The sequence below is a fragment of the Heloderma suspectum genome, chromosome 7, assembly GCF_057233095.1.
Source record: "Heloderma suspectum isolate Gila_16-S chromosome 7, 16-S_ref, whole genome shotgun sequence".
Lineage (NCBI taxonomy): Eukaryota > Metazoa > Chordata > Lepidosauria > Squamata > Helodermatidae > Heloderma > Heloderma suspectum.
This window is the reverse complement of record NC_139464.1, coordinates 18,706,905-18,719,958: the sequence shown is the minus strand read 5'-3', so window position 1 is coordinate 18,719,958 and position 13,054 is coordinate 18,706,905. Positions and strand designations below refer to the sequence as shown.

At 45.2% G+C, this 13,054-nt stretch overlaps 1 protein-coding gene across 10 annotated transcripts in view; it reads left to right on the top strand.

Annotated features, from left to right (window-relative positions):
* Positions 1-2,202: 2,202 nt before the first annotated feature.
* PLEKHA5 (pleckstrin homology domain containing A5) overlaps positions 2,203-13,054 on the top strand; it is a 267,495-nt gene continuing 256,643 nt past the window's right edge. For all 10 annotated transcript variants that reach the window (XM_084809202.1, XM_084809207.1, XM_084809201.1 and 7 more), the window contains exons 1-3: positions 2,203-2,320; positions 2,527-2,603; positions 8,421-8,478. In XM_084809202.1, coding sequence (XP_084665328.1) covers positions 2,229-2,320; positions 2,527-2,603; positions 8,421-8,478 — 227 coding nt within the window. In that variant the 5' untranslated portion in view covers positions 2,203-2,228. The remainder of the gene's footprint in view (positions 2,321-2,526; positions 2,604-8,420; positions 8,479-13,054) is intronic.

The window sequence follows — 13,054 nt, the reverse complement described above, 5'->3', positions numbered from 1 at the left end:
CTCCTGTGCAATTACCCCTCTTTTCAGGCTGAGTGAACAGTCCCTCTCTTGGATATTTGCACACCCATAATAACCCAGACTTTTCAAAGAAAGGAGAGCATTTTAAATATCCCCCATACCCAGCTGCACTATTGCTACCTTCCTTTATATATAAACTGTTGTTACACTATTCCCTTTGCATGGGGAGGGGGCTTGCATGACTATCCATCAAAGATTAAAATGTGGTAGTAATGACACAAATTGAATTGCCAAAGAAAACCCAAGCAACTGAACTTGTGGTGTGATCTTTGAGGCAAAAAAAAAGGGGGGGGATGGGGACAGAATCAGGGGCAAAGACCTTGCACCAACTGCAAGTGAGGATGTGCTGGCAGTAAAATATTCTGAATCTCGCTTAAGACATATGTGGGCAGAAAGGGGGCATTGGGGGTGGTGGTGATGTAGATGATGTTATTGGTAACACTATACAGTATCCTGTCCACAACAGTAGGAGCATCCTTCACATCCCACCATGCACTGATTTAATGTGCAGCCATAAATATGGCTATTAACTGAAAAACATGGAATATGTAGTGCCAAAGCTCATAACCCCAGTCAAAATGCAAGATGAATAGCCTAATTTGGGCTGTGCAAGTGCTGGTATTGCTGCAACTCTTTGCCCATAGAAGGAGGCTGTGCGCACACAAAGGAGCAAATGCTTCCCTCACCCCCAGTTAGTCAATGGACAATGCAAAATTTCTGTGCACGTAAACAAATTATAATATGCAAATGATCATATGCAAATAAAACTCAGAACCCACCATAACGCTGAGGTTATGCTTAACCCTTTTAAGCATAGCCTCAACATTATGGTGGGTTCTGGGTTTTCCAGAAACATCTAGCTGGCCACCGTTGGAAACAGGATATTGACCTAGAGCAGCCTTCCCCAACTTGGGTTCCTCCAGATGTCTTGGACTACAACTCCTATCATCCCTGGCTACTGCTCATACTGGCTGGAGCTGACATTCGAACACCTGGAGGGGACTGGGTTAGGGAGAGTTGGTCTAGACAACAGAAATGTGATCTGATCCAGAACTTCGGGCTCTTCTTATAGAAAGGAAGGCTGCAATCCTACACCCACTTACCTGGGAATAAACCCCATTTAACTCAGTGGGACTTACTTCTGAGTAAACATGTATAGGATTGTACTCTTGGTGCTTTTAAGCTGCAGACCTGCACACAAGTTTCCAGGGAATAAGCGTCATTGGACTCAAGGGGACTTGCTTCAGAGTAAACATGCACAGGATTGTTTTATAAAGCTGCCAGTGCTTAGGGGAGCGAACTTAGAATCCATCTCTCCGTGCAACAGCCCGCTGCAAAAACAAAACCCAGACATCTTGCCTATTGCACGAGAAGTATTTCCACCTTCCGAAATGCTGCGCTGCAAAAATATACACACGGTGTTCGACGAGGCTGATTCCTCTCGCTCCCGTCGCCCCACCACAACTGTGCAGAGGACTGCAGCATCCCCTAATCACTTCACGCTGCTGCCCGTTGACTTCCACCGACGCTCCGAAGGAAGGGGGAGAAGAGCTCATTTGCATACGTTAATTCGTTTACACATTTTTCCACGGCCCATTGGCTAGCGCCAATGCGCGTGCATGTTAAAGAAAAAAGTAGGAGACCTTGGTTGTGCGCGGGTGTCTCTGGGGCAGAGAAGTGGAAAACAGTAACGACCCCGTCATCATCATCATTAATAACCACCATCGTTATTAATAACAACATAACAGAACCCAAACTCGGTCTTCTCCGTCCTTCCGTCCCTTCCCTCTTTTTCCTGGAGTTTTTAGCAATGCACAAGACACGCCACTCCCGCTTGCCGCCAACAGGGGGCGCCCTGCTGTTTTTCTGGCCCGCCGAGGGCGGGGCCTCAGAATGCGCGTCCGCGCGGCACAGAGCCCGGGGGTGTCGGCGGGGGGGGAGGGGAAGGAAGGAGGAGGAGGCGGAGCGAGGGTGGGGAGCTCGGCGCTGGTTGGCGGGGGCTCGGCTCGGGGGGCGGGGCGGGGCGGGGCGTGCCCCCGCCCCCTCCCTCCGTCCCTCCCTCCCCCCCGTCCAGGTGCTGCTGCGTCTCTCGCCCGGCCTCGCGCGCGCGGCTGCGGCGCCGGCGCCGCGCTTCCTCCGCCCCCTCCCTCTCCCCGTCTCCCCTCTCGCGCGCCCGCGCGCGCCGCTTCTCGCCCGGGCTGCGCTCGGACATGGCGGCGGATCTGAGCGCGGAGCGGCTGCGCTCGCTGCCCGCCAGCTGGAGCTACGGCATCAGCCGCGGCGGCCGCATCTTCTTCATCAAGTAAGTCAGCCGGCGGCGGCGAAGGGAGAGATCCGGGGGCGGCAGCCGCCTCGGACCTGCCCGGGGCGGCGGCGGCGCTCCTGCTGCTGGGGGGCGGCGGGGCGCCTCTGAGGGCGGGGCCGGCGGGCGGGCGCCGGGGGCCGGCGGGTCGGGGTCAGCGCCGCTCGCCTCACGCGCGTGTCCTCGCCTGTTTTGTCCCCTCACAGCGAGGAAGCGAAGAGCACGACCTGGCTGCACCCGCTGACGGGAGAGGCTGTGATCACCGGGCACCGCCACAGCCCAGGTAACGCGGCGCTTCCTCCTCCTGCCGCCTTCCTGCTCCCCGCTGCCCCGGGGTAAAGAGTGCGGAAATCCTGTAGGCGGGGGAGGATGAGGAATGGGGTGCTTTCATCCCCCTCGCCTCGCTCCTCTTCCTCTCTGCCCCTCCTCACCTGCCTCACACTTCTGCACTCTGCCCCTCCTCACCTGCCCCCTCCTCTTCCCCTCTTCCCCTCTGCCCCTCTGCTTACCTGTCTTCTTCCACTCACACTTCGTCCCCTCTGCACCCTGTTCTTCCCCGCTGCAACCCCCACTTACCTGCCTCACACTTCTTTCCCCTGCCCCCTCCTCTTCCCCTCTGCCCCTCTGCTTACCTGTCTTCTTCCACTTCTTCCCCTCTACTTACCTGCCTCACTCTTCGTCCCCTCTGCACCCTGTTCTTCCCCGCTGCAACCCCCACTTACCTGCCTCACACTTCTTTCCCCTGCCCCCTCCTCTTCCCCTCTGCCCCTCTGCTTACCTGTCTTCTTCCATTTCTTCCTCTCTACTTCCCTGCCTCACACTTCTTCCCCCTGCCCCCTCCTCTTCGCCTCTGCCCCTCTGCTTACCTGTCTTCTTCCACTTCTTCCCCTCTACTTACCTGCCTCACTCTTCATCCCCTCTGCACCCTGTTCTTCTCCGCTGCACCCCCCCACTTACCTGCCTCACACTTCTTCCCCTCTGCCCCCTCCTCTTCGCCTCTGCCCCTCTCCTTACCTGTCTTCTTCCACTTCTTCCCCTCTACTTACCTGCCTCACACTTCTTCCCCTCTGCCCCTCTATTTACTTGCCTCACACTTCTCCACTCTGCCCCTCTGCTTACCTGCCTTATACTTCCTCCCCTCTGCACCCTGTTCTTCCCCTCTACACCCCCCCACTTACCTTCCTCACGCTTCTTCCCCACTGCCCCTGTACTTGCCTCACACTTCTTCTCTCTCCCCCATTTCACACATTAGTGCCCCCCCTTGACACGTTGCTCCTCCTCGGTAGATTTGAAAACCCTGGCTGATTCCCCCCCCCCCCGAGAACACCCACCATTGCTCCATCCTGTCAACCCGGGGGACTCTTTGAATGGATGCTCCCCCTTCTCCAGCCGTCCTTTGTAGCCCCAACACCAAATGCATGCTGTTGTACTTGTGTCCTGTTTGTGGGTTTCTCACAGGCAGCTGGTTGGTCACTGTGAAAACAGCATGCTGGACGACATGGACCATTGATCTGATCCAGCATGGCTCTTCTTATGTTCTTAAATAAGTCTGACTCCATAGTGTCTTGCTGTTTCGACCCCAATCGAAACAGACCCTTGACTAGCCTTGTCCCTGAGCTTCTGCTGCATATCCTAATCTTCTCCCCACACTCCCTCAGACCTCTCTTGCCTCAGTTTTTTGATGCCTCCATCATCATACAGTCTGACTTACCTGGGCCATTTACTGACCTCCCTGCTTACCCTGTTTCATCTTCAGTTGAAGAGACACCTGTGCCAAACACCTTTGTTCTTCCACTCCTTTTGGGTGGGGAGATGATGACTCAAACCACCTATTCTTCCCCCCTACCAACTGAAACTTAGCATGTCAGACTATTACTCTGTCTTGTTTTCACTTGACCCTTTAACCCAGTTGACTGCTCCTCTGTTCACCATTCCATCCACTTAATACATGTGTTTTCTCTCCACTTCAAGACAATTCCCCTTCACTTCAAACTCTCACTTGGGCTTCAAGCCTGGCACTGACTACTCACACTGTTATTCCCCCCCCCATACCCTTTCTCACCCTTCTAGTAGCCAAGGTGATTCATCAGTTCTTTCCCCGCTGACCTACCAGCCACTGAAAAACATTGTTTTTCTCTCTAATTCAAACCTCTCTAACTCCCCCTGCCCTTCATTTCTATCTCATGCTCTGGGCCTGTTGGAGCATAACCCTCCCACTCCTTTCTCATACCCCCATCAGCTAAAGCCTTCCCTCAGAGCATTCTCCTCCTCCACTTCTCCATTCTGTTCACTGACTGTCAAGGCAGCACAAGATAGTTTTTCTGCTCTTAGAGGTGTACTCTGGGATCCCTTGCAGTGTCACAAAGGATGCTCTGGCACCCACTTCGGATCATATACATCTCTGTGATAGCACTCTGTTATTCTCTGCACCATTGTCTCAGAGCTCATGTGCTGCTTCTTTGCACCCTTAAAATTGGGTTGCCTATGCAGTCTAGCAGTGCTGCAGGTTCTGACCACCTCCACTGCTCCTCCATTCATCAAGGAGAAATTTCCTCACAGGTTGCTTTCATTTAAATAGTCGTGTTTTCACACCATCTTTTAAGCCATTTGTTTTCGCACTTACAAAAGGACCTTCTCAGCCATGCTCACAATGCTTGGTGTCACTTGATCTATATCTCACCAGCCCCTAAGGTAGGCAGATTCATTTCCTGTATTTCTCATTGACCCTCTAGACAAGGAGTGGGCAACTTGTGGCTGTCCTTGTGTTTTAGCCTACAACTTCTTTCAGCCCAAGCCAGCATAGTCAGTGGTGAGAACTGATGGGAGTTGTAGGCCAAAACATCTGGAGGGCCACAAGTTGCCCACCCTTGCATAGATCTTCATACTTGTTGCACCTGTAGCTAGTATTCATTCCCACGTATTCAATCTGACTTCCTTATTCACTCAACCAGCACTGTCTTCATTGACTTGGTAACTGCTGGTTCTCCCAGTTCTCATCCTTCTTAGTAAATTGGACACACACAGTCAGTCCAGTAACTAACCTTTAAGTCCTTCTGTCTTTGGGAAGGCTAAACTTATACTTATCTTTTTCCTGTTGACTCCTAGATTTCAGCTTTGTATTGCTATATTTGCCTTTGCTCAGTTCACCCATATCCTTTTTCTTATATATGTTCTAAAATCCAGCTGCTGAGCTGCAGATACTTCTGCAGTCCTTAATACCACCTTAGTGGCCAGATCTCCACCCACTGGGCAAGTTTTTTCTGAACTGCTTGCAGGCCTTCAACTTTAAAAAGAAGTTGTTTTTCCCCTGCCTCGCTTCCTAAATCTATTCCTGACTGCTTTTATGCTGTCCATGTCCACTGTACAACTAGTTAAAACAAAATAAACTGTACTAAAAACTTGTGCAGACATGGCAGTGGGGAATTCTGGATCTCCATCAATGATGGTAGAGGGGGCTATCCAAGATAAGCCTGTAGCAGTCACACAATTGAGTTATATTCATGATTTCAATAGTGGGGGGGGGGGGGGTTCATTTAACTGGCAATACCAAATTGCAATGAGGGAAGACCTGTGTCTGTCCTTGGCACACTTTTATAACTTGCTATTTGCAATTTTAAATGAAATATTTCTACATGCTTTTAGTTGTCTTGTGGATATATTCATTACGTCTGCCTTCACATTATAACTAACATGCAATTTTGTAAAGTAGCCTGCAGTGTATGCATTCCTCTTTTTCTGTACTCTCTTGTAGACCCACAGTGTGTATACTTATAAAGCTTTCTCTCTGAGCAAAATATGAAATCAGCTACTCATGCATTTTCAGCATCATAATCTTTAGAGCTTGGTGGCTGCTTTTAGAAATTCATAGATCACACTTAAGTGTATTCATCTAGAAACCTTTCCCCTCAAACTAGGGTAAGAGAGTGGGTGGTTTCTAAGTGATGGGGAGTGGTGGGATGGATTGGAAAAAGAGGATGTGAGCTTGAGGAATCACTGTGGGGAGAGGAGAGATGTAGAATTGGTCTCCTTTGCCATATGTTTCTCTGGAAAAGAGAAGCAGCAGAAAGAAGGGCTAGCTGGAAAAAGGATATAAAGCAAAGCTTTTGGAAACCTAAAGTAGCTGCTGGCACAGCACACTAGTTACCAATGCTGTGGGGAGGTGGGTATTTAGCAGTGCAATTGTTTGTTTTCATTTGTGCAAATGATTGTAGGGATGAAGGAAAGGGGCAGTCCAGAGACACTCAGTTACATGGGTTAGGAGGACTTGTCCATTCTGTTTGCATGTTTCTTATTTAAACATTTCATTGCTCCTTTGCTTTTATTCTGTGTAACCTGGGAGCAGTTTGGGAGGAGAGCTTCTTGTGTTTTATTTATCTTTTTTGCCCGTCATATTTGAGGTGAATAACTTGGGATAGTTTATAGCCAAATGTGTTCCAAAGTCAGGACCCAAAACTGCTTGTTAACTGAGGGGAGTTCCTTGTATAATTAGTCTTAAGATTAAGATTAATTAGTCTGCTTGTCTTAATTGGGAAGTCCAGCAGGAAAGAATAAGGGGCAGATGTGCAGGGAGTGATTTGGCTGTTGAATGTAGTTGCTTTCCACACATGGGATTGTTCTTAAATTGATGTCTGTGCCTCTGCTGGGTCTAAGTGTTTTTCTAGTCATATTTTAAATGTATTCTATTCCTTTTCACCATACATATTGTTACTCTGCTTTGTACATGTGCTAGTTGTGCCAGAAGCCGCTTTTTGCTGGTTTTAAATAATATTTTAGGTAATGAACCAAGCTTGTTTTTGGACAAATCAAATTTCTTCTTGGTGTTGGCATGGTGAATTCTGAATAGCCTTATGATAATATTTGGATAACGGATTGTATTAATAGACCAGCCAGATCTGCTATTCTTTTTCTGACATGGGAATAAGTGTGGAAAGCTCTTTTACTCTGGCTTGTTTAATATTCCCAGCTGTAATTTTGGACCTTATTATATTTATCTGGGCAGAGTAACTCTACATTGATTCACTGTTGGTCTACAATATGTATGCAGTGCACAAGTTTGCTTTCTCTCTTGGAATACCTTATATTAGCATAAAATATCTCTCCATAAGATTGTGTCTGTTTTAAACGTTTCGGTTTTCTATTGTATGCTGTGTACCGGCACTCAAAAACATAGGTGTTATGTATCACAAAAAGCAAAGGCAGATGTATTTGTACAGCAAAGAAAAACATAGTACACTATTCTAAATAAATATTTTAAGCAGTGATGCATGTGATTAGAAAATATATCGTTTTAGTTGTACAACTTTTTTTCTGTGGTGGTCTTACTGTTTTTTCTAGTAGAGAAGGACAGGCTTTGATTTTGATTCCCCTTCGAAAAAGAGTCTCAAGTGACTTGATACTCCATTGCTGACTAAAAACACACAACACATCTCTCTCTCCCACCGCCCCCACCCCGCTGCCTCTAGATTAGTAGTGCAAATTAAATCTCTATAGTATTGTCTTGTCTATGAATCCCTGCAAGAACAACTTGAAGACCTGGTAAGATGATGTAACCATGCTGTCATAATAAATAGCTTCTGTTGTGATTCTTAACCAGTTACCATTTTTGACGTATGTGAATTAACGGAGTGCGATCTTTTCCCAACCTGACTTTTATTCAAATGTCTTATGACCGACACAGTAGTGGAGCATTGTCTAGAACAATATGTTCATTTAAAGCAGTTATGAGTTGTGTTACTGATGCTGGAAGAAGCTTTTCAGTTTTTCTGTGTGGTGCTATAAAAGACAAAGTGCAATATCACATATATTTAGGAATGTTGTCTAAGATGGCAATCCCAAGTACATTTAATAGAGAGTACAGTGCACTGAACTCATTGGGATTTATGAATAAATAAGTTTAGGATTGTGCTGTGTGTGTCTTTCTTGCACCATATAAATCTTACTGGTTCTTCTACTCATGACTGTTAGAATCTGGACCTGTGTCAGGTGTAGAACTGAAAATATTGCTTCCTTTTAATACATTGTGGAGTAAAATGCACTAAAGTTGTTATGAATGCTTGGTATAGTAAACTGGTTCTCAGTTGTTATCATTGTTTCCCCCTAGATCTGCCCACAGGCTGGGAGGAAGCTTATACTTTCGAAGGTGCAAGATACTACATAAAGTAAGTAGTCTCAGCAAAAAACTACATTATGGAATGTTTTGCTGAATCTGGATATAGTCATATATCCTATCCTTTGGTGATTTATATTATGCAGAGAGTAGAGAAATGGCTGTATGCACATGTGAAGGTATTCTGTGGAATGGGATTTTGGAATGTAATGCCATAATTGTATGGGAGTGGCTCCAAGGAAAGCAGTATAGTCTATGTGGCATCGTGGGTTTTTATTCTTGGCATTTCTCCTGTGAGATAGACTAGACTAAGAAATAGCAACTTGTCCAAGGCCACCCATACATACCATGTTGTAAAGCTTTGTAGCTAATTGAGTAGGAATGGAAACCTGGGCTTCCCACATCGAAACCCAACACTCATTCCTACACTATACTTAAACCACTACTCCATGACTGATTACATCAAGTTTCTGTTTACAAATATGTTATTTAAATACTTTTTCTCATATCTTTGTGTTATGATCCTAGTGTTGAGAGACTTGGAACGTTCTAAATGAAAGTTTTAATCCCAAAAAAAGATGTTTAATGTCTGAGAAGATAGGCTGGCTGTGTATGTACTTTGTGTATTTGACTGTGATATAACTTCAGTGACTGGTGTGCTCTAAATTGCATTGAAAAATATTGGGTCGGACTCAGATGTCCCTACATATGTGGATGTTATCTTCCACTCACAGAAGGGCTGTGTTATAACTTTCACTAGGGTGTTGTATCAAGAAAAATGAAATGAAATGAAATACAAAAACGTCCTGCAGCATCACAGGGATCACTGGAACCTAACTATTTATAACTAGTGACGGTTTTCCTTCTACTCAAGGTTCTGTGGATTTAAAACATAGAGCTGGTTTGCATGATCAAACAACTAGTGGTTATGGGTTGTTCGTGAGCATGCGGGAGTGAGCATGCTGGTTCCTGCCTGCTTCTGCTTTCCTAAACAACCAGGAATGCCCTGTTCCTGGGTGTTATCATTGTGTTTGAACCTGGAAACTCTAGGTTGTTTAAGGGTTAAGCAACCCATGGTTTGTTAGGTTAATGCTGGTTTGTTTAAACCCTAAACAACCCAGAGCTGCTGGGTTTGGATGCGATGGGATGTTCCTGGGTTCTTTAGGAAAGCAGAAGTGATGAGCACATGGGATGCAGCATGTTTGCTCACTACTGCACAGCCACAAATAATTATGGGTTAAACAACCAATAGTTAGCCATTACTTGTGAACCAGGTCATAGTCGTTAAAATCGGTGTTGCAGGGGAAATACTTCCTGCCTACCAAAACCATATTCTAAAGCAACTAGTGTTTAAATCTTACTTTGCCTCTGAACTCATTTTATATTATACTTCCAAGTGATAAGATTTTTACGTTCATTATGTGCGTAAGTTGTGTGTCTTAGTGCACTTGTTTTGATGGAAGATGTAGTTGCTGCTAGAGATCTTTGGACTGGTGAAGACCTAACAATTTGTGTCCTTCACCCTTCAACTTCTGAGCCACAATGGTAATTATAGTTCTAGAACCTTGCTGTGTGCCTCACCCACCCAGTCTTAGTCTTCTATGGCTTCCATACGGTTTTCAGTTTAATACTTGGTATTGTGAGAGGAATGTCCATTAAATACCACTTGAAGGGAAGGGCCATAGCTTTAGATGCAAAAGGTCCCAAGTTCATTCCCTAGAATCTCCCAAGTAGGGCTGGGAAAGTCTTCTGTCAGAGATGCTGGAGAGCCACTGCCAGTCAGTGTAGACAGTACCGAGCTAGTTGAACCAATGGTCTGACTCTGTATAAAACAGCTTCCTATGTTCCCATTTATTTAAAGCATTTTTACCCCACATTTTAGCCAAAAAGGCTCCCAGAGAAACTTACATAAGATCCATTTTTAAAAAGACAGTCCTTGCCTGCAAGCTTACAATCTACAAGAGAATACAAAAGGAAGTATGTTGTTAGAGTTATGGTCGAGAAATCTAGGTAAGAAGCTATAAATGTCCAGCATTTGTATAAAGGCTTTCCTGGATATTTTATTTGCAAAGCCTTGGCTGAATCACAGAGATATGTTTTTTCTAGTTCCACGTATGTCATTAGAACTGTACCATAATTGAGTGGTCAATTAATTGTCTACTAAGGCTGAAATCCTAGACATACGTACATTTGATTCCATTGAAATTAATGGGGCTTATCTTGAAGTGTGCTTACAGGACTAGGGTATTGGGCATACAATTAATTTTGTATGAAAGTGTTCCACTTTTTTGTGAAAGTTAGATGTTCCAGTAAGCTCAAACATACTTGAGTGCTTATTAATTTCTGCTTTGTACATTGTGACTTGCCATGGGCTGAGGAGAAAATGATGCTCTTTCAAGCTAATTCCAAACATATTTTAAAGGTCTTCAAATGATAAGATGCAGGCTAACATTTTTACAGTAGTTTACTCTGGTTGAACTTGCTATATTGTCCTTTTACTTACATTTTAACAGGAGCTTGAGTTGGCAACAAGGGAGCAGCTTTTCAATAATGTTGAGCTAATCTGAGGCTGCAGATTAACTGGGAGCATCCTCCACTGAATGCAGTGGGACTCCCTTCTGAGTAAACATGCATAGGATTGTGCTGTGAGTTGCAGACTGCATCTTACCTTCTCCACCTACTTATAGTTCTGTTCTGATATTAATAGCCCTGTTTCAGACAAGGCTTGCCTTGTCCTACTTTTGCACAGTTCCTGTGTATGCTTTAAAGGTTTCACACTGTCAAAAATGATCTTGCATGAAGTATCTTGGGAATATTACCATTTTATGACTAGATCTGCTATTCTTTTTCTAAAATGCTTTAGACTGATTACTTTCTAAATCAACTGTTGGGATTGGAAGAAATCTAACTTCTGATAAACTCTTGGAATCTGTCATGCTTTTGACTATAAAAATATTTGCTTAAAAAAAAAGCATTTTGCCCCATTTGTCTAGTGATGGGATACTGGAGTGTAAAACAGAGAGGAAATGAGAAATTGTGAATCAGTAATGTACTGGTTAAAAGCTTGATTTGTGCTGTTTGTGCTAAAAAGAACAATTTTTAATCATTCCATCTTACAGCTTTGTGGCATGTTAAGTACAGGATGTTATCAGAACTGCTAGCTGAAGGACATGTTGCTGATAGTACTTGAACATCAAATTGTTCTGTTGTCATTGAAATAATTATGTAAATATTGTGCCAAAGCTCATAAAGCATATGCTCCTCTTCTCTGCAGCATTCTTGGCATAATATGGGAATATAAGGCATGAGGCTCTGGCTTAAAATATGCACATTTTGGAGAATAAATTGGGCTTGCATTATATACTTGCCATGTACATAGTAATAACTGCAGTACTGTGCTGGATTAGGCTGGCGATCCATCTACTTTGGTCAGTGTCACATTCTTCACAGGCAGGTGCAAGAATGTCCTGAAAGGTGGATGTGAGATAATATCTCTTGACAAGAGCTCCCCTTAATCCTTATTAACTGGAAATTGATTTTGGCTCTGCACCATGAATAATCGGATTATTAACTTTTCTATACCGCCCAGTAGCTGACTTTTTATTAAATGGGCAATTCTATTATCCATCAAAGATGGAAGTTTACATTAGCATAAATAGTTGAGACCCTCTTCTCCCACAGCAGCAATGTAAAAAGCACAGTAATTACACCTGTTTTCTGCTGTTAGGTAGCAATGATGACAGCCCCACCAAAGATGTCTCTGGCAATTCTAATGCTATCCAGTAAGCCATAGGTGAGGAATTTGATTCAACTCAAGGGCTACATTGGCTCCAAGCAGGTACATGGGGGGAGGGCAACAATGGACAGAGTCATGGCCCAAACTGGGCTGCTAACCATAAAATAATCTATGCCCGCACATTAGCCATGCATGGAAGACACAAATCAACACATGGCAAAGATAGGAAGACCATGATCGTGTCATGAAACCCAGGCCATATGGCGTTGCACATATAATTCCCACAGTGCTTCTCCTGGCACAGTGAATACCATAGCTCAGTTGTCAGGATGGCAGTGATCCATGCCTGCAGCCAGAAGCTCTGGGGCCCCCCACAAAATGAGGAGTTAAGATCTCTTGACCGCTTAGCACAGCAACCTGTAGAGCAGTCCTTCTGCCAGCAAATAGCCTGGTCTAGACAAGAATGGAGTGCTTTTCCATTTTCAGGAGCTAGGCTTCTCCTTAGCCCAGTGGTTAGGAGGTCTCTGCACAGAACACATAGATCATAGGTCCTCCAGGAGAGTGGTTCAAATCCTGCTGTTACATGGCTAATGACATCACCTGCAAAGGGAAAAAGCACTTTGGGAGGGATCCACTGAGACTAGAAAGAACGCGCAGACTCCAGGAGCAGGTTCGCATGAGGCAGCCTGTGACCTGGTTGGTGCTTTAGTGAGACAGAACAAAGAAACACATGGGAGATAAGCAAAAGGCCTGCATGAGGCCTCCATCTGGCACAGCATAGTCTGTTTTTGAGGGTCCTACTGTTAACAGTGTTAAATAGGAAAATGGTGAGACTGGAACCCCAGTTTCCAGATCTATAACAACACAGCCACAAGAGCAGACAAGAGACATC